This window comes from Macaca nemestrina, chromosome 12 (assembly GCF_043159975.1).
Source record: "Macaca nemestrina isolate mMacNem1 chromosome 12, mMacNem.hap1, whole genome shotgun sequence".
In the NCBI taxonomy this organism is placed as follows: Eukaryota; Metazoa; Chordata; class Mammalia; order Primates; family Cercopithecidae; genus Macaca; species Macaca nemestrina.
Window position 1 is genome coordinate 57,150,106 of NC_092136.1, and position 25,883 is coordinate 57,175,988.

A 25,883-nucleotide genomic window follows, 5' to 3' on the forward strand; every position below is an offset into this window, starting at 1 on the left:
CACTCCAGCCTGATGACAGGGCGAGACTCCATCTAATAAATAAATAAATAAATAAAAATAAATAAAAAATGAAACATCAGTATTACACGAAAGGACAACTGGCAGGCGGGGCACAGTGGCTCATGCCTATAATCCCAGCACTTTGGGAGACCAAGGCGGGTAGATCACCTGAGGTTGGGAGTTCAAGATCAACCTGACCAACATGGAGAAATCATGTCTCTACTAAAAATACAAAATTAGCAGGGTGTGGCAGTGCATGCTTGTAATCCCAGCTGCTTGGGAGGCTGACGCAGGAGAATCACTTGAACCTGGGAGGCGGAGGTTGCAGTGAGCCAAAATCATGCCATTGCACACTCCAGCCATGGCAACAAGAGCAAAACTCTATCTCAAAACAACAACAACAACAACAACAACAACAACAACAAAACAATAATTGGCAGATAAACTGTGGTTAATCAGACATGGGAATTTGTCAGATATTTTTCTCAAAAGTGAAATGACAGTATTTGTTGCCAATGATAAAATTCAAGCGTTCAAGCACAAGTTAGAATTCTGGTACAGTTTTTGGTGCCTCCCTGAGTTTGGCAGCTTCTCAATATTTAAAGAAATTTCTGATGAGATTAGAGGTGATTCTAAAGAATGTGATTTTTTTGTTATTGTGTAATGAAATGTGTCGATATTTGGAACATCTGCTTAAGTCATTGAACTGGTATTTTCCAAATGACCAATGCTTGGTGTTAAAAAATTATGCCTGGGGAAAAGAGTAGTTCAAAGAGCAAGATCAGCAGATTTTAATATAACAGAAATAGAAAAGTTTGGTTCAGAGTCTACATTATAAATAACATTTAAGAAACTACTACCACTTGTTGAATTTTGGTGTGGTATCAAAGAATATCCACAATTACCTGATAAGGCTATTAAAGTACTCCTATCTTTTCCAGCTATATGTCTGTGTGAGACTGGATTTTCCTCATATACTATAAACAAAAGAACATATAACAGATTGGCTGCAGAAGCAGGTATGGGAATCCAGCTGTCTTCTATTAAGCCAGATGTTAAAGAGTTTGGCGCATATGAGAAACAGTGTGACTCTTCTCATTAAATTAATTTTTATGAAAGAAGTTAATTTTGTTTTAGGCTGGGTGCAGCTTGCTCACGCCTATAATCCCAGCACTTTGGGAGGCCAATGTGGAGGATCACTTGAGGCCAGGAGTTTGAGACCAGCTTGGGCTACATAGCAAGACCTGGTCTCTACAAAAATAAAAATAAAAATAAAATAGTTGGGTGTGGTGGCACATGCCTGCAGTGCTAGCTGCCTAGGAGGCTGAAGCAAGAAGTTTGCTTGAGCTCAGAAGTTTGAGGCTGCAGTGAACTTCGCACGACTGCCCTCCAGCCTAGGCAACAGAGCAAAACCCTGTCTTAAAAAATAAATATATAAATAAATAAAAGGAAAAAAAAGAAATAGTTATTTTTTCCTATAAAGTATGTTATTTGTGTTAACATATAGCAGGTTTATTATGTTATGAAAATTAGTGTTTTAAAATTTTCTCAGCTTTAACTTCTAATGTGGTAAATAGCAATAGATATAACTCACATAAATAAACTCTCTTTGGAGTCTTCAATAAGTAAACATATGTAAAGGGGTTCCCAAGACCAAAAAGTTTGAGAACTACCGGCCCAATGAAAGAAACTCAGGCATACTTGAACTTCTAATAGAGACTGTCCTTGTCTCTAATCATGCTGCTGCTATGGCTGTTTTCTGCTAAATAATTCCCAGAAGGAATTAGAAGTGCACATCTATCTATGGCTTTATGTAGCGGCATCTTTCTGGACCCCAGGCAACCTGGCCTCTCCCAGCCCCATCACCCTTCCTCCTTCCTGAAGGCTTGTCTCCTAAAGACTTCATACTGGGGTGAAATTTTTCTCAAACTTGCATAATTACCGAGACCCAGATTTGAATTAAATGATTTGTATTTTGTTTCTTAAATAAGTACAAATATAAAACTAGGTACAACTTCCTTTGGCCTTTAGTTTTTATACAACTATAAAACTGAATACAGTTTATAAATTATAAAAAACTATAAAGTCATCAAATTAATAATATTAATTTCACATGTACTTGATGTTTTTCTAAAGTAAACTATCATTAAGACTTAAACGTGGTGCTCACTCTTGTAGCTAAGTTCAGCAAACATATGCCACAATGATGATGGCTCAATTTTCCCACTTCCTTTCTCTGTTCCAAGCACTGTAAAACATGCATCATTTTGTGCCACAATGTCGTTTAGACTTCAAGTGGCAAGAATACATTATTTGTGTATTAAGTCTGCTCCTCTCTCAGCTCATTAACCTGAGACAAGTAAAACTGCCTGGTGTGTACTAGATCCTAGGCTCTTAACACTACCCCCAAAATCATATTGTGGTAGATATGTAAATAATCCAGACTATACTTTTTAAAACTTTATTATCACAATGAAACACTCGTTTTAAAAAATTAGAGGACAGAACTCATGAAAATATGTGTGTGGACCTCAGCTTGAGAACATTTCACTAATTAAGAGCATGGGCCAAGTGTGGTGGCTCACACTTGTAATTCCAGCACTTTGGGAGGCCAAGGCAGGCAGATCACTTGAGTCCAGGAGTTTGAGACCAGCCTGGGCAACATGGTGAAACTCTGTCTACTAAAAATACAAAAAATTAGCCACGTGTGGTGGCATGCACCTGTCATCCCAGTTACCTGTGAGTCTGAGGTGGGATGAAGTGGGAGGATCACTTGAGCCTGGGGAAGTCAAGGCTGCAGTGAGCTGTGACTGTGCCACTGCACTCTAGCCTGGGCCACAGAGTGAGACCCTGTCTCAAAAAAAAAAAAAAAAAAAAAAAAAAAAAAAAAAGGCTGGAGTCCCGAATCAGACTGACTTGGATTTGAATTTGGACTCTGCCATTTGCCATCTGTTTTTGTGCGTGACCCAACCTCTCTAAGCCTCTTTCCTCAGCCTGTCCCTCTTGGTTTTATTTAATTTGTAAAAGTGCCTTAACCCCTTTGAAATACAGTATGTAAAGTGCCTGTCATAAACTTGTCAATAATGCAGTTTTCTTCCTTTTTCCAAAATTAAAACTTAGGTCAAGCTTGCCTACCAATAAGGAGAGGCATAGGTCTGGGACACTTTTGAAGGGTTTGTTTGCCTTCAAACAAAAGCAGACACCTCCAGACTTTGTTTTCCACGGCAGAGATGGCTGGACTCTCTTTTTGGTCCCAGGTGAGGAACTGTGGCTGAGGCATGAGCCTCCAGCTCTGGGGAGGAACATGGCCTGGACTTTTGAGGCCTTGTTCTCCGAGGCCCCTCTGGCCTGTACAAGATTTTTTTCTGCCCAAAAGAAATAGATCACTCTGCTTTGTGCTTCACTTACAGGGAGTGGAGCTGGCTCGCTCTACACGCTGCTTCTCACCTTAGCATATCAGTGGAAAAGCCCTGGTTCTGGGCATAGGCATGGCTGTGGACATGGGCATGAGCTTTATGGGGCTGCCATTAGTTGGCCAGAAACCCTGCCCTAAGAGTGGACAGATTGAGGCCGTGGTAATGACCTGGTCATTGTGCCCTCACGACCTGCCAGGTGTGGGCCCTCGTCTCCTATCCTGCCAGCATTTGCTCTGTAAGGACTGCTTCCAGGGCTTGATACAGGAGCTAGGGCAGATTGCCAAGGCTCATGAGACTGTTGCAGATGGTAAGTACAAAGGACCACAAGTTCACTTCCCACTACATAACAGGTCTCTTCCTGTTTCATAGGAACTGAATTTCAGGTGTAGAAAGAATCAGAATTTAAATGCCCAAGGGACACTCATTGCTGAAAGCAATCTTTGGGGGAATCTGTGAGACAGAGCGAATCCTCTTGATGCCTAATATATCTGTTTTGTAAGCTGGAACTTTTCATGTTTGGGATTTCCTTAAATTGGTGGCAGACTAAGAAGCCTGGGAAGGTTTTGATTCAAAGTTTGGCTGCCTTCCCAGATGCAGAGGAGGTGTTCTGACTCACTAAAACTCCAAGGCAGAGAGAGAATGACTGGCCTCCTAGGATTAGTCAGGAACAGATTTTGAATAGAATCATACTGACTAGTGAACTATTCAGTATTTAAGCTGCTGCCCAGCAGGGAGGAGCCTGTGTCTTGCTCCAGAATGTCACGTTTCCTAGGAAACAGTCTCATTGGGAACTGTGCAGTCACTGGAGATGGGAACCGCGTGCCTTCATTTTACTATTCTAGCACAGGACATGTCACAGTGGCACAGTGAGTATCCATTGAATGAAATTATGCAGTGAGAAAGTCAAATAAGTTAGCAACACTTAGAAATATTGTGTTGATCTTTTCTGTTTGTTTTGTTCTCTGCAGTATTTCCCAAGTGATTTGAAACATGAATCTAGGCTCTCTGTGAGGCATTATAGCACTAGTTAAAAATGGGGACTTCCAAAGTGCTGGGATGACAGGCGTGAGCCACCGCACCTGGCCCACACTCTTAATTAGTGAAATGTTCTCAAGCTGGTCCACACACATATTTTCATGAGTTCTGTCCAATAATTTTTTAAAACGAGTGTTTCATTGTGATAATAAAGTTTTAAAAAGTGTAGTCTGGATTATCTACATATTTAAGCCCTCTGAACCCATGTGCAAGCTATCTTGCCTCTCAGAGTCTGCTGAGAGTTTGGAGTACAGGAGAGAGATGATCTATTTTGATTTTTTTACATTAATATATGATTTTTAAACATAAACTTAGTTTTTCCTTAATCTTAATTTTAATTAACAAATCTTATTCTCTTTATAAGTGGCATAAATTTTAACAATGCCATTTAAAGGGCCTTTGATTAATATGTGAACTTATTTACAAATTTTGTTAATATTGGCTTTTATAAAATAAAATGTAATTTATATTCTTTGTAAGTACTCCAGTTATCTAGCAAATAGGCATTCCTAATTACTTAAAGAACTCTTGAAAATCCAGTGAGTTAAATGTATAAATATGGTGAATCACAAATATATCTTAAAAGTTCCAGCATTATAGAAAACCAAATACTTCATGTTCTCACTTATAAGTGGGAACTGAAGATTGAGTACATATGGACACAGAGATGGGGATAGCAGATACTGGGACCTACTTGAGGGTGGAGGGTGGGAGGAGAGTGAGGGTCAAAAAACTACATATCAGGCCTTGTGCGGTGGCTCATACCTATAATCCTAGCACTTTGGGAGGCTGAGGTGGGCAGATCATCTGAGGTCAGGAGTTCGAGACCAGCCTGGGCAACATGGTGAAACCCCATCTGTACTAAAAATGCAAAAATTAGCTGGACATGGTGGCACGTGCCTATAGTCCCAGCTACTTGGGAGGCTGAGGCATGAGAATCACTTGAACCCAGGAGGTGGAAGTTGCAATGAGCCAAGATCACACCACTGCATGCCAGCCTGGGTGACAGAGTGAGACTTTGTCTCAAAAAAAAAAAAAAAATCAAAACAAGACAAAACAAAAAACTACCCATCAGGTACTGTGATTATTACCTGGGTGATGAAATAATCTATACACCAAACCCCCCATGACACACAATGTACCTATATAACAAACCTAAGTATGTACCCCTGAACCTAAAATAAAACTTAAAAGAAACAAATGAGGTGGTCAGGTTTGGTTCAGTTCCAGTGCCAAAGGGCAGAGGAGAGGGTTGATTTCTATGTTAGTGCCTCAGGCTTCATGCTGTGTTACTTAACAATCTTTGATCCTGGCCCCACAGCCCTTGGACAGACCTGGCGCCTGAGTGATAGGTGGCTGCCATTGGGGGCTGTGAATAAAATCCCAAAAAGAGGGGTTTTTTTGTTTGTTTGTTTTGTTTTTTTGTTTTTTTGTTTTTTGAGACAGTGTCTTGCTCTGTCGCCCAGGCTGGAGTGCAGTGGTGCGATCTCGGCTCACTGCAGCCTCTGCCTCCTGAGGTCAAGTGATTCTTCTGCCTCAGCCTCCCAAATAGCTGGGACTACAGGCACGTGCCACCACACCCAGCTAATTTTTGTATTTTTAGTAGAGACAGGGTTTCACCATGTTGGCCAGGCTGGTTTTGAACTCCTGACCTCAAGTGACCTGCCTGCCTCGGCCTCCCAAAGTGCTGGGATTACAGGCGTGAGCCACTGCACATGGTCCTAAAGGAGTTTTGTTAAAATCATGTTAGACAATGAGGATGCAAGGTATTCGGTACCATTGATTCCAGCAGTATTGACAGTATGAAGGATGGTGCCTGTGACTTTACCATAATTCTTCAGTAATGGTAAATAGCACTGTTGGTATTAGCAGCAATAGGAGATGGCAGTCTCAATACATCAACATAAGGCAGTCTGTGCTTTGGACCAAATGACATTGGGCCTCTGCAGCAGTGGTGGCACCTTTTGCTAGCTTTGGTGATGGTGCCCTTCCTGACTATAGAGATTTAAAGATAGTCACAATACTTTTCTGCCACCCATCCCACCAAGAGGTGAAGTCTATTTCTGTTTCCCCTGAATCTGTATTGGTCCTATGACTTACTTTAACCACTGGAATGTGGCAGAAATATTGCTGTGTAACTTCAAAAGCTGGGCCTCAGGAGATCTGCAATGTCTAAGTTTGCTGGTTGGAATATGCCATCTTGGAATCCAGTCTCCATGCTGTGAGTAAGCCCAAGCAGTCAATGGAGAGTAGAACTGAGGTTTCTGCCTGACAACCAATACCAGTTGCTAGCCATGAGTGAGGCTGTTTTGGACTGGGCCATATCCCAGATGACATCACTGAAGCACAAGAACTACTCAGTCAACCCATGAATCACTGAAAGTAATAAACTTCTGATGTTTTAAGCCATGAAAAAAAGGTTCCAGCATTGTTGGGTTAATATCTATAATATAAAAAGAACTCCTACAAGTCAACAATAAAAAAAAAAAGCCCTGATTTTAAAATGGGCAAAAGATTTGAATATACATTTCTCCAAAGATGAAGTACAAATAACCAATAAGCCCAAGAAAAAATACTCAACATCACTAATCACTAGGGAAATGCAAATCAAAACCATGATGAGAAACCACCTCATGCCTATTAGGATGGCTATCAAACAAACCAAAAAAAATCGCAGAAAATAATAGATGTTGACAAGAATGTAGAGAAATTGGAATACTTGTGCACTGTTGGAGGGAATATAATACAGTGTGGCTGCTGTGGAAAATATGGTAGTTCCACAGAAAATTAAAAATCAAATTATCATATGATCCAGTAATTCCACTTTTGGATATATGCTTAAAAGAATTTAAAGTAGGGGCTTGAAGAGATATTTGTACACTCATGTTTCTAGCAGCATTATTTGCAATAGCCAAAAGGTAGAAGTAACCCAAGTGTTAATCAACAAATGAATGGATAAACAAAATGTAGTATGTACATATAGTGGAATATTATTCAGCTTTAATAAGGAAGGAAGTTCTGACACATGCTACAACATGGATGAAGCTTTAGGACATTATGCTAAATGAGGTAAGCCTGTTATAAAAGGGCAAGTACTGTATGATTCCAGTTACGTGAGATATTTAGAGTAGTTACGTGAGATATTTAGATATTTAGAGATATTAGCTTCATAGAGATAGAAACTAGAAAGGTGATTTCTAGGGACTGGGGGAATGGGGAGTTGTCGTTTGATGGGTATAGAGTTTCAGTTTGCCCATTTTTTTAATGGGGTTATCATTTGTTATTGTCGAATTGTAGAAGTTCCTTACACATTCTGGATACCTATCTCTTATTAGATATATGATTTGCAAATATTTTCTCCCATTCCGTGAGTTGCTTTTTCATTCTGTTGATAGTGTTCTGGGATGCACAAAGTTTTAAATTTTCATGAAGTCCAACTTATCTATGTTTTTTACTGTTGTTGTCTGTGCTTTTGGTGTCACATTCAAGAAATCATTGCCAAATCCAATGTCACAAATATTTTCCCCTTTGTTTTCTTCTAGGAGTTTTATAGTTTTAGCTCTTAAGTTCAGGTCTTTGATCTCACTTAAGGTTTTTAACGTGAACGAATTATGCATGTGTCAAGGCTGTGTGACTCTAAAAGGAGAACATTAAATTAATATATATAGGCTGGGTGCTGTGGTGGCTCACGCCTGTAATCCCAGCACTTTGAGAGGCCAAGGCAGGTGGATCACCTGAGGTCAGGAGTTCAAGACCAGCCTGGCTAACATGGCGAAACCCTGTCTCTACTAAAAATACAAAAAAAAAGTTGCTGAGTTTGATGGCAGGTGCCAGTGGTGGCAGACACTAGCTACTCGGGAGGCTCAGGCAGGAGAACCACTTGAACCCAGGAAGTGGAGGTTGCAGTGAGCTGAAATCGCGCCACTACACTCCAGCCTGGGCGACAGAGTGAGACTCCATCTGTCTCTCTTTATATATATGACAGCTACCTGGATCATAATATTTGTTGCCGAGTTATTCTAATTGCAATGAAGAATAAAAACCAAAAGCTTTGGTGTCAGTATATTTGGCCATCTGAGTGTCATTCCTGATCTGCCTGCCATTACTAGTTGTGTAAAAACCAAGAGGTTTTTTTTTTTGCCTGTAAAATGAGGTTAATGGTGATAGTTACTAACTCATAGGACTGTTGTGAAGATTATATGAGGACATATACATAAAGCCTTCTGTACTATGCCTCATTTATAGAAAGTAAGAAATGTTAAAAAAAAATGCTGTTATTAGAACTTAAGAAGATGTAAATAGGGGAAAAAAGCCTGTTAGATGGAAACATGCTTAATTTGGAACCAGAGAGGCAGTTTCTCATATAATATGTGTACTATGTGGCATCTTATATTCCTTTCTTTTTTTTTTTTTTTTTTTGGAGGCGGAGTTTTGCTCTTGTTGCCCAGATTGGAGTGCAATGGCGTGATCTTGGCTCACTGGAACCTCCGCCTCCCGGGTTCGAGCAATTCTCCTCCCTCAGCCTCCCGAGTAGCTAGAATTACAGGTGCCAACCACCATGCCCGGCTAATTTTTTTTATTTTTAGTAAAGACGGGATTTCGCCATATTGGCCAGGCTGGTCTGGAACTCCTGACCTCTGGTGATCCGCCCACCTCAGCCTCCCCAAGTGCGGGGATTACAGGAGTGAGCCACTGTGTCTGGCTTCTTATATTCTTTAGTAGGTCTGATGGTCTTGCTAGGCCATGGTTACCTTCCACATTTGCATTTATGGGTAAAAAGTTGAATAAACTTCCTCTTTTTTTATTTTTTTGAGACGGAGTCTTGCTCTGTTATCCAGGCTGGAGTGCAGTGGTGAGATCTTGGCTCACTGCAAGCTCTGCCTCCCGGGTTCATGCCTTTCTCCTGCCTCAGCCTCCCGAGTAGCTGGGACTACAGGCGCCCGCCACCACACCTGGCTAATTTTTTTTGTATTTTTAGTAGAGACAGGGTTTCACCGTGTTAGCCAGGATGATCTCGATCTCCTGATTAATGATCTGCCCACCTCGGCCTCCCAAAGTGCTGGGATTACAGGTGTGAGCCACCGCGTCTGGCCTAACTTCCTCTTTATTACTTGGAACTATTAAGAGGACCCTATGTGGTGTGGTATTTGTTGGTTTGTATGTCTGTCTCTCCCTCATGGATATTTATTGACTACTATGTGCCAGGCTGTATGGCATTTAGGGTACAGAGATGAAAAGACAGAGCCCGCCGGGCGCGGTGGCTCAAGCCTGTAATCCCAGCACTTTGGGAGGCCGAGACGGGCGGATCATGAGGTCAGGAGATCGAGACCATCCTGGCTAACCCAGTGAAACCCCGTGTCTACTAAAAAATACAAAAAATTAGCCGGGCGTGGTGGCGGGCGCCTGTAGTCCCAGCTACGCGGGAGGCTGAGGCAGGAGAATGGCTTGAACCCAGGAGGCGGAGCTTGCAGTGAGCTGAGATCCGGCCACTGCACTCCAGCCTGGGCGACGCAGCGAGACTCCGTCTCAAAAAAAAAAAAAATAAATAAAAATAAAAAAAAAAAAGAAAAGACAGAGCCCTTGACTTCAAGGAGCTCATAGTCTATGAATGACAGCCAGATAAACAGGTGATAATAATACAGTGAGGAGCAGATTGTTTAAAGTTCAAGTAAAGGATCAATAACTCTGGTAAGTTCTCCATGTACTAGGACTGGCAGATATCAGTTGCCCACTGAATATTTTCTGAAGGATCAAAAGAATGGCTCCCAAATCAGCTGTCTGATGAAAGGCAGAGCTGTCACCTATCTCTGGCTAGCCTAGTGAAATACCCAATACCTGAACTTAGATTTCTGGTCTGTAGTTTGAGAAGCCATGTTTGGAGAGAGTTTTTAGTAAAGTCACTTTGTCCAGCAGAGTAGGAACACGGGCTTTCCGGAAAGTTTATCCTCTTTCTGTGAATCTGGGCAGAAATCTGTATTTTTTTTTTTTTTTTTTTTAAAGTAAAATGTGGGAGCCGGTAGAGGGATGGCAGGGGAGGCGGATAGAGGCTGAGGAATAAACAGTTTCCTAGCTTCAATGCCTCCAACCGGATGGAGCCACACTGCATGGGGCCGAGTTCATTTCTGTAAACCTGTTTCTCCTGCTTCCTGGGCAGAGCCGAGCAGTTGCTATGTTGAATGGAAGAAGGGCTGTGCCTGGGCTCAGGGTCTGTCGATCTGGTTTTTGGCTCTAGTTCCTCCCCAGGCCTGTACTCCTGCTCTGGGGCTTGGAACTGGGGATAGCATGAGGTAGGCATCTTCCTATTCATCCAGATGGTGCCTTTCAGGTCTGTAACCCTGCAACCCAACACAGAACATGATGCAGGAGAGGAGGTCTTAAGTGAATATTTATTGAATAAATGACTTAATTAATAAAGCCTGGGTAGAAGGCTTTTTTCACTTGTGATACAGTCCCTTTTTGTTCTTCAAGTGGGAGGTACAAAACACATTTATCAAGCACTTAACTGGTTGGCAGACACTGTAGAGGCATTATCTTTTGTAAACTCCATAGCAGCCTTATAAAGGGGGTATTAGTACTCCCATTTTATAGATGAAAAATATGGGGATGGGATACTTATAGACAACTACTTGGGATATTTATTAACAACTACTGCCTGGTAAGGTCAAATTCAGGTTCACCTGTCTTCAAAGCTTGTGATCAACATCGTGGCACTTTGCTCAGGGGGAGAGTCCACACTCAGTTAGAATACCAAACTGATGAGGAGATTCCATGGAGAATCTTTGAAGAAAGAACAAACTCTGCAGCCTGAGCCAGCAAATATAAATATTTTTTAATTAAAAAAGTTTTTAACTGACATGTAAAACTATGTATTTACAGTGTACAACATGATGTTTTGAAGTATAAATACATTGCAGAATGACTAAATCTAGCCAGTTAACATACACATCAACTCACATAATTATCATTTTGGTGGTGAGAACACTTTACATCCATTCTCCTGGCATCTTTCAAGCATACAATATATTATTAACCACACTTATCATGCAGTACAATTAATCTCTTGAACTTATTCCTGCTATCTAACTTGGATTTTTGTATCCTTTGACCAACATCTCCCTAACTACCCTTGCCCCCTGCCAACGACTCTAGACCCTGGTAGCTGCTTTTATACTGTCCACTTTTATGAGATCAGTTTTTTTAGATTCCACATGAGTGAGCTTATACAGTATTTGTCTTTCTGTGCCTGGCTTATTTCACTTACAATGTGCTGTAGATACAACCATGTTGTCACAAATGACAGGTTTTCCTCTTCTTTTTTTTTACTGGTTGAATAGTATAGTGTGTATATATATCTCTCACATTTTCTTTATCCATTCATCAGTAGACACAGGTTGATTCCCTGTCCTAGCTATTGTGAATAATACAGCTATGAACATGGGAGTGCAGGTATGTCTCTGACATGCTGATTTCATTTTCTTTGGAAATACAGTAGTCCCCCTGCATCCAAGGTTTTGCTTTTCAAGTTTTTAGTTACTCACGGCCTGAAAATATTAAGAGATTTTGTGGGGGGTGGAGGGGGGAAGACAGAGAGAGAGCGAGCGAGCACAGAGGCTGCATTCATGTTGCTTTTATTACAGTATATTCTTATAATTGTTCTATTTTATTATTAGTTATTGTTAATCTCTTACTTTGCCTAATTTACAAATTAAACTTTATCATAGCTATGTATGCACAGGAAAAATATTGTATATATAGGGTTTGGTACTGTTTCACTGTTTCAGGCATCTTGGAATGTACCCTCCATGAATAAGGGGGGACTACTGTATACTCAGTATTTGAATTGCTGGATCAAGCGCAAATCTTTAATTAATACAGCCACAGCTGAGTTGAGATTCTCCCCAGCAACTAGAAAAATGGGTCTGCATCACCTCTCAGGCACTGAGGAGACCAGCTGGGCAAGATCTTCAAAAGCTAATGATGGAGACCAGAGCAAAGTTAGGAGTGTGGTGAGAATACAGTGGCTTAGCCATGCAGTGCGATGGCTGGGTACAGAAATGCCAGCTATTGAAATTGGATTTTCTCAGTCAATGAGAATATCTACTTGGGGCTATTTGCTTTTGTGGCTAATTAAAAATGGTCCCAGGTCAAATTCTATCTGGAAAGTTGGCCATTGAGTACCAAAATGATACTTTAAGTAAATATAGTAAGCTCTGAAGGGAGCTAACATCCCTGAAACTAACTCTTACCATATGCTGGCTCTGTCTTCAGGGTTCTCAGGGTTGCTGTGGTTTTATTTGTCATTTTAGGAAAGGGAAGAGGGAATTAATTGGATATTTCCTTCCCCATGCGAGGAAAAGGAACAGTACTTATTTTTTCTCTTCAAATCAATTAAAAGACAAATCATGGCTGGAAGACTTTGATACTGAGATGCAGATTCCAGAATCTACTTGTTTAGTATCTTATTTTTCCCATTTTCAAAGTTGGGGATGTAGCTGGAAGTCACAGACCCTAGAGCTCACCTGGACTCTAGCACTAATAGACTGGGCAATCCTAGGCCCTTTCTGGCTTTCAGGGCTAGACCTAATGAGATTTAACAACACCAAATTACTACTATAGCCCCATGCTTCTTGAAGCTAGTGAAGGGTGACAGCATCCCCCAAACACTACTAATGCTGAAAGGAGGAGCAATCACGGTCCCTCGTTGGACAGGCCTTGGGACTTTAGGAATATCCAAAGAGAGGGAACTGATGCAAGATGCTACAACCTTAGAGTCAGAGAGGGAAATGATGCTTATTTTAATGAGCAGCTCAGCTGGAGGGGCTCTGATGGTCTTGGGTGGGAATGGGAGGCAGGGGGTGAGATCTCAGCTATAGGAGCCTGGGAGGTGGGTGACTATTCTTTGCTCATTCCAGGTGCTGCAGTGTGTCCAGCCTTTTGAGGTCTGTTGTGGGCAGTGACTCAAGTCTCCCAGGTGGAGGGCAGTCTACTGAGCTGGGTGTGCAGCAGGTATAGAAGCTGAAGCCCGGAGCCCTATCAGTGGAGTGGCTTTTTAGTTCATGAACAGTTTCCTTACCTTAATTAGCTCTCTAGGGCCCTGGGAGTAGCACTGGCACTCCAGAACAGGACCCATTACTGGGAGAGCAATTCCCCCAGTAATGGAAAGGAGGCAGGCTGCGTTTTGGGGGAGGTGCTTGCTGCTGCCAGTGCTGCTTGGAACTAGATTTGCTGAGGGAACAGATTTGCTGAGGGAGGGAGCTCGAGATGGCTGTGATGGATGGATGAGATCTTCGAGGGGCCTCTTGTCTGCTGGAACTTTCTGATTTAAGGGGGAGCAGTTAAGGTTGAGTGCTGTGGAGGCCAGGAGGCAGAGAAGGCCCTTAAACTCCAACCCCTCACTGCATAGATGAAGCATCAGGAGTCCAGGAAGGGCTAGGATCCTGCTGAAAACCACATGATCGGTCACTTGCAGAGCCAGGAAAAAAACCCAACTCCCTTGCCTGACAGTCCAGGGCTTTCCTGGACTTGAGGGCCAGTAGAAACTACAGACCCAGAATAGGATGCTGCCCTTGGTTCCCCAACTCTGTCTCTCTCTCCAGGCCCAGCTGGAAAAGGGATCAGTGGCTTAGCATGGAGCATGTCAGTGCATCAGTTTTTGCACTGACTAAGATTTGGGATGAAAATAGACAGAGGTGCTACCTGGGTCAGTGAGGGTCTATCAAATGAAATGAGCCCAGACTTCATCCTACCTGTACTTTTTGCATTATACTGTGGGTACTTTCTTGGCACAGAAAGCCTGTTTCACAGCCAGGTGGTTCCTAGGAGCATGGGCTCTGAAGGCTATGGATCATGCATCCATCTCCAGCCCCAGCCAGTCACCTGGCTTTCATAGCCAGATTCTGACTCTTGGCTCAGATTGGCTGTCTGGCTCTTCCTCACAGTCCCTGGATACCTGCCTGACCTCAGCTTATTCCCTATTCTTTCCAATAGTGATATTTTTCCTGACCTCACTTCACTTATTGCCACTGTGGTTATGCTCTAGCTTTGACCCTGATCACTCCCTCTGACTCCGGGACTGCACTTCTAGCTACCCAAAGGCTTCCAGTTGCTTGCAGTTTAAAATGGATACTTAGCACTTGAGGAGGCCAAGAGGGGAGGATCTCTTGAGGTCAGGAGTTCAAAACCAGCCTGGGCAACAGAGTAAGGCCCTGTCTCTACAAAAAATAGAAAATGAAAAATAAATTAGCTGGGTGCACACCTGTAGTCCCAGCTGCTTGGGAGGCTGAGGCTGCAGTGAGCCATAATCATGCCACCACACTCCAGCCCGAGTGGCAGAATGAAACGCTGTCTCAAAATAAACAAAAAAAACCAAAGACAAACAAACAAGAAAAAAACTAATTCATACTGGCCCAGTGAGAAGAACGACTGGAGGAGATAGGACTGGATACAGGAAGACCTGCTGTACTACTGCAGTTGTCCAGGCCATTGGTTCCTGATTGCTGGGCTTTGAACCAGTGCTGGTCTGAATGCCTAAGAATTGTTTGTGATGCTTGCTAAAAATACAGATTCCCAGTCCCACATCCACACACAAAAGATTTGGGTTTGGTAGATTCAGAATTTCTAACAAGCTCTCCAGATTTGGGCATCACTGGTCCAGGCAAGGCAGAATGAAGCCTGATCTTAAGAGGGCAAGGATGCCAGAGAAAGGAAGGCATAGATAACATGGGATTTGGCCACTGCTCTCTTCCTCCTGTTACCTACCTCTGTTCATGACAGCCCTCCACTTGACTCTTTGTTCTTCACACACTACCACTAGCCCCAACATCCTAATTTGCTTATGTCCTGTCAGTTCTCTTTGAAATGAGTCTTCTGTTGCTTTTTTCCATTTCTACCCTCATTTAGGGTCCCATTAATGCTCAACTACCCTGACCTCCCTGTGTCCAGTCCATCAAGATAATCATAAAGCCCAGCTCAGTCACTCTCCAGAAGCTTTTTGGGCTGCCTTTTATTTTAGGATGAAGGTCAAGCTCCTGAGCTTAGCATTCAGTTTCCTTCAGGAGCTTACTCTCCTGCCAGTCTTTCCAAGCATATCCCTGCCACTCCCCCTCATCTGGTTGCTCTGTGCTTTTGAAATTGTGCTGTACTTGTAGCCTTGCCCCATCCTAATGTCTCCTCCAGTCAACCCTGTTCATCCTTCCCTTTTTTCCTCTCTGCTTGTGTGTGACTGGATCTTCCTGGTGGGTAGAGTTAGCTGCCAAGGGAGAACCCCCACGACCTTTTTGCATCATAAATGTGTGTCTTCTCCATCCGAAGTCCTAATCCTCTGCTTGTGACGGACAATTGGTCACTATGGCAACTGACTGTGACGTCACAGGATAAGGACTTCAGGTGAAGTGGCAGGAGCAGGTGAGTATGTAGGAGACAGATTTCAATGTCTGTGGAAGGCCCCCCCACACCCTCCTTCAGTGCCGGGGGCATGGAGGGATATCTTGGGCTCCTGCTGTTTTTTAAAATGATGCGGTGAGAGTGTGTGCCTGGCATCTGCGTGCTGCAGCAGTGTGAGGCTGACAGAGTGTGTCAACTTGAGCTCTGGCTGTGCAGGCACCGCTGCTGCGTGAGCCTGTTATTCCATTCTGGATTGCTATTTTGATACCCAGATTGCATCATTCTTCCTACGTATAAACAGGGGGTCCCCAGGGCCCTGCAGCTACTCACTTCTCCACCAACACTGTTGTTGTGATGAGCTCTATTTAAATGAGCTGCCGGATCGGGGCAGGTTCCAGCCACACATGAGCACTGTCATTTTGGGGAACATGGAGGGCTGAAGGATTTTTGGATGGAGTCCTAAAAGGCTGAGAGTGCTGTCTCCCGAGCTGTGCAGAGAGCGACAGAGCTAGTTCCTGAAAGTTGAAAATGTCGTTTTCTTCCTTCTGAGCTTCTATTCCAAGGCACCCAGAGGATTAGGAAGGAGATGCAGCTAGGAAAAGAGTCGCCTCTTTGAGGTCTCCCTCTTGCTGTTCAGTTTGGGAAAATTGCTGCAGAGCCTTCAAGATAAACAGAAACAGGAGGAGTCAACCAAGCTCTTTCCTGCAGGAGTATCTCAGGTGAGCTAGAGAAATGCAGCCCCGGCTGAGGATGCGTCAGAGAAAGGAGAGGATCCAGGCTGCTCCCCTTACCCTATCCAGTATCCATTCCCGGAGGCTTAGGCCTTGCAGCCCGGCTGGCTACAGCATGCAGGGTGGGTGTTCCTGGGCGCTTGGTAAGCACCATCCTCTGGACCTGTGGTGGTCTCACCTGTCGCTCCTCTGACTTCTATCCCAGGTGTTGCTCTAATCACGGCATCAGGGCCACCGGTAAGCCTGCTGGCAGCTGGGGCAGAAGCAGCAGTCACTTTAGGGGTAACTTGGATAAAAATTTGTCTTTCTAGCAGGGACTGGGTATTTGGGGATGGGGTGCAACATGTTTCTTGAAGGTGGTGCTGCTCTGAGTGGTGGGTTGGAGGACGCCTTCAGGGGCTGTGTGGTGGGGGCCTTAGCTGGTGCTAAGTAGACTGGTGCTGCCCAGGGGTGGGAGGGCAGAACTGTTAGTGAGGATGTCCAGCCTGCCAGAGGATACAACTAGAGTGTTTTTTCTCATTGCTTAGCGTCTGACAGAGGCATAGGGAGGTAGAGAATCTTACCTGTGGCTACAGAGGTAATTAGGGACTGCTTAGTGGTTCACAGTATCACCTATGTTATACAAGGGCCATGTGATTTTAGCTAAGCTCCTCCCTGTCTTTGGGCCTCCATGTCATCATCTGTGTGGTGGGCAATTGCCTGGATGAACAGTGAAGCTCTGTCCAGCTTTGGGTCTACAGGTTGGAACTAGCAGAGGAGCATCAGGCTCCTCCAGTGGATGCTATTGCTCTGTTGGGATCAGAGCTTGGACCCCAGCTTCTAGTTGCCTGGAGCCCTGGGCAAGAGCTGTGGAATGAAGGGCTTCCTAACGCTCAGAGGATTGCTTAGCATTGGTCTCAGGCTTGTGTGACGTATGTGTTCTCGCTTGGTGACCTAAGCTGACCCGATACCAGCTTTCTGAGACCTCTTTGGGATTTCTCTCCTCCCCTACCTCCCTGGTGTCCATGTTGCCTTGGCCCTGCTGTTCATGTCTGAAAGGTAGACTACCCAGTGTGGGCCCAACTTCCTTGCTGCCTCACTAAGGAGCACCTCTGGTGTCTGTGACTTCCTGATTCTGGAGACAGAAGCCCCACATCTCATGGGGGATAATCATGTGGACTTGGGGCCCTGTCTCTATATTTCTCAGAATCAGTGTTCTTGTATGTGAAATACAAGAGTAGGGCTGTCGTTTGAATAATAATTAACCAAATAAAATGGAAAAAAGCATGATATCTAAATAATATTTTATGTACAATGTGATTTAAATATGTATTTATAACTAAATTAATATTAAATATTGTTAAGTAGATGTTTGGTTATACACAGCTCTAAGAGTTGATATATACGCTCAGTGCATGTTCTAGGTCCCAGCAGCAGTCCTTGTAGTGCCAAACCTCAGGCTGCACTCTAGGTCTGCTTATGGGTCCTGCAGTTGAGCTGGGAGTCTGGCTCCCAACTCAGTGCCAATCCCCAGGTACAGGAGTATCAGGTCACTACCTGTCTGTTGGGAATCTGCCCTATTCTCTGCCAGAGGGGAACTACATCACAGCTGAATTCAGAGTCTTTCTTAACTTCTTAGTCTCTTTTTATTATTATTATTATTATACTTTAAGTTCTAGGGTACCGTGCAGGTTTGTTACATATGTATACATGTGCCATGTTGGTGTGCTGTACCTATTATTAAAACTCGTCATTTACATTAGGTAAATGACAAGTTAATGGGTGCAGCTGGGTGAGCATGCCTTTCTCAGTTGCATGATATAGGAGACAGCTATCAGGCTCAGCCACAGGGGAAGGGGGTGCTCTCTCGTAGGTGCTGTGTCTCAAACTTGGTTGTACATTGTTTTCACCTGGGGAATTTTTTACACATGTAAAGTGCCTGGTTCAGAGAGTGGTGGTGTACAGATGAAAATGTGTCCCACACCTCTCAAGGACCAGAAGTGTTTGTACTTGTGACAGATGGACTAAATGTCCTCCACTTTCAGAGCTGCTCTCCTAGGCTCCTAAGTTCTCAGGAGCACCTCTGGTGTCTGTGACTTCCTGATTCTGGAGACAGAAGCCCCACATCTCATGGGGGATAATCATGTGGACTTGGGGCCCTGTCTCTATATTTCTCAGAATCAGTGTTCTTGTATGTGAAATACAAGAGTAGGGCTGTCGTTTGAATAATAATTAACCAAATAAAATGGAAAAAAGCATGATATCTAAATAATATTTTATGTACAATGTGATTTAAATATGTATTTATAACTAAATTAATATTAAATATTGTTAAGTAGGTGTTTGGTTATACACAGCTCTAAGAGTTGATATATGCCAATTGTCTAAAGTAAAACTTTACTTTGATATCTTCATTGAAAGATGGAGAATCTCTTTAAAAAAAATAAAAAGTCAAGGTTGACACAGCTTGATGGGGTTAGGGACCTTCTGAGGGAAGAGAAGAATTTGCGGACAAAGGTGTTGTGACACAAAGAGAGCGCATGTCCTTTGGGTCCACTCTGGGGCCCGCAGCCTCCCTGGGACAGTGCCTGCACCACTATGATGATTCTCCATCTCTGCTCTTTGCTGCACAGCCCCTCTTGGAGGGCTAATCTCTTAAATCCAGGCTTTCTTTCAACTACAAGCTTGTTCCCTGACTTTCTGACAAGGATGATAGCCAGGGTGCTATTTGGCTCTCTGTTCCTTCCCATCTTGCCCAGGATAATATTTCTTTTTCTTTAATTTCTTTTTTAATTTTTAATTTTTTTTTTTTTTTTGAGGCAGAGTCTCACTCTGTCACCCAGGCTGGAGTGCAGTGGCGCAATCATGGCTCACTGCAAGCTCCGCCTCCTCGCTTCAAGCAATTGTCCTGCCTTGGCCTCCCGAGGCTGGGATTACAGGGTGCTCCCCACCACGCCTGGCTAATTTTTGTGTTTTTAGTAGAGACTGGGTTTTGCTATATTGGCCAAGCTGGTCTCAAACTCCTGACCTCAGATGATCCTCCTGTCTTGGCATCCCAAAGTGTTGGGATTACAGGTGTGAGCCACCGGGTCTGGCTTCCAGGAGAAAAAAACGCCTGGCTGCTGTAGGCAGAGTAAATGGGTTGGATAATTTGTACTTCCCTACATTCCTATTCCCCTCATTTTAATGGTGTAGAAAGTAAGATAATTGCTTGAACCCAGGAGGCAGAGGTTGCAGTGAGCCGAGATTGTGCCACTGCAGTCCACCCTGGGTGACAGAGCGAAACTGCATCTCAAAAAAAAAGAAAAAAAAAAAAAAAAGAAAAAAGAAAAAAAAAAAAAAGGAAATGTAGTCCTCATTTACCATCATCGGCTAGATTCTTAGAAACTGTGATTTTAAGCAAAACAATGTACAGCAGGTCCTTAAGTAAACATCCTTTTGTTATAACATTGATGAAAAAAAAAAACAGTTTCATTTTACGTCATCATGCTTAAAGTTGACGTTTCCAAGAACCTATCAGTGATGTTAAGTGAGGACTTACTCTATAATTCAATCTGCTAAAAACCAGGTAATATCCTTTAATACCAACTGTGGTTTATTTTTGTATACAGACATATGAACAGGTATTTGAAAGGCAATGTGATATTTGTTGTACTAGAAGGATGTTCAGGGTGCTGTGGGAACCCAGAAGAGGGACTAATTAACTAATCCTGGGGGAAATTAACCCTGCTTCTCAAAGGTGGAACATTTGAACAGGTATGAAAAGATGAATAGGAGTTTATCTGAAAAGGAGAGGGGCAAGAAAGAGTATTTCAGGAAGAGGAAACAGCATTTTTCACAGACACAGAGTCAGGCAAAAGTTTGGTGTATTCAAGAAATAGCAGAGATATTGGGCATGGCAAAAACACAGGGTGTATGGCAGGCAAAGCTGAAGATGAGATTAGAGAGAGGTAAGGTTAATTTGCAAAGGGCATTGAATGCCAAGCTGAGGACTTTGGCTTTAAGGCCAAGGGAGCAGAGGATGTGTGATGAGGCCTTCTTTGACCTATTAAGTTCTTTCTCTTTTTTCATTCTGCTCATGAGGCCATGTTACAGTGACTGATGTTTGGGCATCTGGTACCAGGGAAGTCTTGTGGATGTTGTTTTCAATGATTAGAGCAGCATTTCTGTCCTGGGCGTAGAGGAGGAGGCCTCCCCAGGGTGAACCAAGTGGAAGGGAGGGACAGTAGCCTTATTCCCCTGGATGATGTCACCTGTGGAGAGCATCCTTCTCCACCTCTGGCCTTTGTTCTTGACAGGCGGGAGAATATGCAGGACATTCCAGATGCAATCCTGTCATTAACACTCATGGCTCTGCAAAGACTCAGAAAGTTTTTCTTTCTTCCTTTTTTTTTTTTTTTTTTTTGGTGGGGTGAGGGAGTATTAAACTATTATTTTTCATGATTTTGTGGATTTTGATTTTCCCGGGATGTATCAATTAGCTTTTACTGCATAACAAGCCACCTCTAAACTTGGTAGTTAAAATAACTAAACTTTATTTAGTTTATGATTCTACAGTTTGGCTGTTTGGGCTGGGATTCTCTGGGTAATTCTTCTGGTTTGGCCTGGGCTTAAATAATTATGACTGTGTTCACTCTTGCGTCTATGTTCAGCTAGTGTGTTAGCTGGGGCTAGCTAGTCTATGATGGCCTCAGGTGGGATGCCTGAGACAACTGAGATCTCTCTCTGCATGCTCTCTCATCTTCCAGCAATCTCAATGCCAGGTTAGATTTTTCACATGGCAGTCTTAGAGTTCTAAGAACAAGAGCAGAATTATATAAGGCCACTGAGGCCTAGGCTTGGAGAACTTGTCACTTTTGCTGCATTCTGTTGGCCAAAGAAAGTCACAAGGTGAGCTTAGATTCAAAGGGTGAAGGGTCCTACCTCTTTTAAAAATTAAAAACTCATCACTGACTTGAAGCTCATGGAGAGTCTTACCTTTTGATGGTAGGATTTCAAGGGTATGGATGCAGGGAAGGGAAGAATTTGTGGCCATTTTTTGAATCTACCAGTCAAACTAACTTTCATCACCAGAGAGTTGATAATTGAGTTTATTGCATTACTGTGAATAGGATATGAGGAATCTTTTGACTCCAAAGTCAACATTCATGTAGGACCATGTGATTTCTGAAGTTTTATCTAATTTAATCTGCACAGCAACTCTTATTTTGCCTATTTTACATATGAAGAAAGTGGGGCACAGAGCAATTAAGTGAGATTGTTTTGCCCAAGGTCATTGGCTGGTAAACCTGGTATTTGGGCTTACATTTGTCTGACTATAAGTCTGGAGCAGCTGCCATTATATCCATCTTCCATATTTTGAAGAGATGAGACAGAGGAGATTGTAGCGGGACTGCTGCATTCACTGCCATAGCCAACCCCTTTCCAGATCACCCTCATCCCTGGACACAGGTACCTTGCCCTACTCCAGAGGCTCATTTTATTGTTCTCAGTAGGTTGACTGCTCTTGGGGTGGGCCAGCAGAATCACTGTGGTCTCCAGGGTGGGAGTCTTTTGCTGCTTTTATGGTCCAGAAGCCCATAAGGTCCAGAATGTGTTAGAGATGGATATATTTCTCTGGGGAGAGATTGTAGGTCAAGCTGTTCATAGGTAAAATATACATATATATGTTGCATCCAACATGGACTATGGGGAGAGAGCCCTCCAAAAGACCTCTGAGCCTCAGAGGCAGACTGACTGGTATATGCTGTCAAGAGAAAAATACCTCCTAGATGAGCAGGCAGAGAGGGCTTGCCTTTCTCTGACTAATGCCTTCTGGAAGCTGTAGCTTTGAGATCTTCCAAATCATCCTGCTATGTGGTAACTGTAATGACCTGGAGCTGTGCCTCTAACTAAACTGACTCCCTGGATCTTGGCTAGTGATGGGAGCTGTGCTCTCAGGGATGTGGAATGAGGAATGGGAGCAGCAAGAAGGCACCTGATTGTCAGAACCAAAGCAGGGCTGGGCCTGTAGTAGCATGGCTTATGGGGTGGGGAGGAAGGTAGGACCAGGTAAAGACAAGAATGTGAGGAGACCAGTTGGTCTGTAGGGAAGGCCCCAATGGGATGGTGATGTTCAGGGTACCCACATAGTAAATGCAGGCTATGGCATCAAATGTAGTTCATTTTGGCAGACATGGGTATTGCCACGTATCTTGGTGTTGTGTATTAGAAAGCCCCATGTCCAGGCCTTAGGTATAATCAGCCATGTTGCTCTGACTCTGCTATCTTTCTTTCTTGCACAGAGCTCATCTTCTGTCCTGGGTGTGAACAAGTATATCTTACCAGGGATGTAACTGAACATTTTTTTCTGCAGTGTGTTCCTACTGAGCAACCCAAGATGGCCAGGGTAAGTCAGGGCAAGGAAAGAAGCAGCTGATCTGTTTCTGAAATCTGTGAGGCCCCTGTCCATAAGTCTGTCTGTCTATCACTCTATATGATTTGTTACTTCTCTTTCAGTTTTCCTAATCATCCATCCATCCATCTAGAAGAAAATAAAAATGCATGAGTTGGGGAAAACAATGAGGGGGTTTCTATTAAGTGAAAATTACTGACTTTTTTTAGTATCAATCCCTTTAGCAGAAGGTGAGTGTAAGTTAAGGTATATTAAGAGTTGCTTACTATATATATAATTATTTTTTTCTCTCTTACAGCTCTTACTGAAAAATACCAGTACTGGGCTTTTGTTTTATTTTTTTATTATCCTGAGTTGAAATTCATATACCAGCCTAGATTAAATGGGTTTATTAATCTTGCCTGTATTTACCAACTATCGCCTTTTTCCTGAATTTCTTAAATTTTTTATCACTTACTGGCTGGCAGCCCTTCTGTTCCTCTTTCCACTAGGGTATCCTTGTCATCTAAATTAGTAAATTGCTAATTTACTAATTTACTTACTTGTTCCTGTGACTGATTTGTGTTGAATGTCTCACATGTGCCAGGCCCTGTGCTGGATATTAGGGAGATAGACCCATATACTCTACCTTCAAGGAATTCATAGTTTAATTAGTAAAACTTTCAGAATTCACATCAGTTTGGTGGCCTCTGTGATTCAGGCACAGATAGGCCAACTTTTCCAAATCTCCCCTTCTCTTGATGTTTTATATCGGCCCTGGCAAGATATTTGCTTACCAAATGAATGAACATTTGGACTGGGAGAGGCCTAGATACCCTCAGATCAGGCAGAACCCAGGTGTGGGAGCGCAAGTCTGAACGCTGGTCTGTACTTGCCCTTTCTTGGCTGCATTTGACCATCTTGCTGTGTAATCCCATATGTGGGCCTTCTCCTCTCTGAAGCACTCCTCTCTGAATTTCCTGCTTTTGCCAGTGCTTGCCCTCTAAATTTTCCTCCCTTGTCTGCCTGGTGAACCTACTTGTCATTCAGTATCCAGCTCTAATGTTTCCTTTTTGTAAAACTTTTCCTAGCCACTCCTAGAATGAGTTCCTGGAAGGCTTCCTTTGCTTCCTTTGCATATGTTGCATCCTTTTTATTACAGCATTACTCAGTTAATGCGTACCATCCTGTGTGCTATGGATAGCGTGAGGTCAGATCCTTGGCTTATGCATCTAGGTATCCTTAGCTTCAGCACAGGACTTGTGTGAACAGCCCCTGAGACAGCTGCTGCTGCTGCTCCTCCTCCTCCCTCCCTCCCTCCTTCCTTCCCTCCTTTCCTTCCTCCTCTTCTTTCTCCTCCTTCCCCTCCTCCTACTCTTCCTCCTCCTACTCTTCCTCCTCCTCCTGCTCCTTTTCCTTCTTCCTTCTCCTTCTCCTTCTTCCTTCTCCTCCTTTTCTGAGGCAGGGTCTTCCTCTGTTGCCCAGGCTGGAGTGTAGTGGTATGATCTTGGCTCACTGCAGTCTTGACCTCCTGAGCTCAAGCGATCTTCCCACCTCAGTCTCCCTAGTAGCTGGGACTACAGGCATGTGCCACCACTCCTGGCTAATTTTTGTACTTTTTGTAGAGATGGGGTCTCACTATGTTGCCCAAGCTGGTCTGAAACTCCTGGGCTCAAGCAATCCTCCTGCCTTGGCCTGCCAAAGTGCTGGGGTTACAGGTGTGAGCCACCATGCCTGACGTAGCCACTGTTCTTTTGGTCACAAAGGATGCTTCCTTTCACAAGCCCCGGCATGTTACTCCCAGACAGCTCTGCAAAACAGACTACACTCCAAAATAGTGGAGGAATAGGCCTGCAGGACCCCTGTCTTTAGAGTACTTGCCACTTGTGGAGGCAGACCCAAATGAGGATCATGTCAGTAACTCCAGAACTCTCTGCTTCCAGAACTGCTCCGAGTGCAAGGAGAAGAGGGCAGCACATATCCTCTGCACCTACTGCAATCGCTGGCTATGCAGCTCTTGCACAGAGGAACACCGACACAGCCCTGTCTCTGGGGGCCCGTTCTTTCCTCGGGCCCAGAAGGGATCTCTAGGTACCAATTCCACCTCTCCTCGCCCACTCCTGTGCCCTAAAGCAGAGCTGAACCCTAAGATCCCTGGAGAATAGCTCTTCGATCTTGTTTCCTTGCTGGGGGAGAAGGTAGGGACAGTCTCAGAGCCTTTCCCAAAGGAAGTCTCCTTCAGAGTCAAAGGGGTGACTCACTCCTGTCCCTCCCTGTGGGGGGTGGGGTGGATGAGTATGGATGAAATGGTATAGGGAGGAAGGTGTTGGATTATTGTGGAAGCTAGCTGAGCTCCCTGCCTTTCACCTCTAGAGCAATCATGCCACCCTTCTAATTTATTTACTTGATTAACTTAGTCTGGATCAGGGCTTATTCGTTTGTCTATCCAGCACCATCTGTTTTATTTTATTTTTATTTTTTTTGAGATGGAGTCTCATTCTGTCACCCAGGCTGGGGTGCAGTGGCACGATCTCGGCTCACTGCAACCTCCACTTCTTGGGTTCAAGTAATTCTCCTGCTTCAGCCTCCCGAGTAGCTGGGATTACAGGCATGCGCCACCACGCCCAGCTAATGTTTGTATTTTTAGTAGAGATGGGGTTTTGCCATGTTGGCCAGCCTGGTCTTGAACCCCTGACCTCAGGTGATCCGCCCACCTTGGCCTCCCAAAGTGCTGGCATTACAGGCGTGAGCCACTGTGCCCAGCCACCATCTGTTTTAAATGACACTCTTCTTGAAAGTCTTTTCTCAAGGCCCTTGAATTGTGAAAGGGGTTCTACATCTGTCAAATCCACAGGAACCAGAGTTCATGATCCATGAGATCTAGCCTGGAGCCTGGCAAGGCTGGGTAGCTGGTTTCAGCTCTGTTAAAAACAGAATCCTGATTAATGAACAGGTTGAGGTTAATTG

The 25,883-nt window shown here is 43.7% G+C and overlaps 1 protein-coding gene and 1 long non-coding RNA gene across 9 annotated transcripts in view; one reads left to right on the forward strand and one right to left on the reverse strand.

Annotated features, from left to right (window-relative positions):
• Positions 1 to 25,883, forward strand: part of LOC105488738 (tripartite motif containing 66) — a 67,472-nt gene that overhangs the window by 5,484 nt on the left and 36,105 nt on the right. The window contains exons 2-6 of one of the 8 annotated variants that reach the window (XM_011753100.2): positions 942 to 1,019; positions 3,121 to 3,257; positions 3,411 to 3,723; positions 22,828 to 22,931; positions 24,860 to 25,007. In XM_011753100.2, the coding sequence (XP_011751402.2) occupies positions 3,489 to 3,723; positions 22,828 to 22,931; positions 24,860 to 25,007 (487 nt within the window). In that variant the 5' untranslated portion in view covers positions 942 to 1,019; positions 3,121 to 3,257; positions 3,411 to 3,488. The other 7 variants (XM_024795015.2, XM_071075124.1, XM_011753111.3 and 4 more) reach the window with 7 other exon arrangements.
• LOC139357515 (uncharacterized) lies at positions 13,639 to 15,368 on the reverse strand. Its single transcript, XR_011610857.1, has 3 exons — positions 15,210 to 15,368; positions 14,578 to 14,662; positions 13,639 to 13,767 (listed from the first exon to the last, which is right to left on the reverse strand). It is a non-coding gene; the product is annotated as an uncharacterized lncRNA (long non-coding RNA).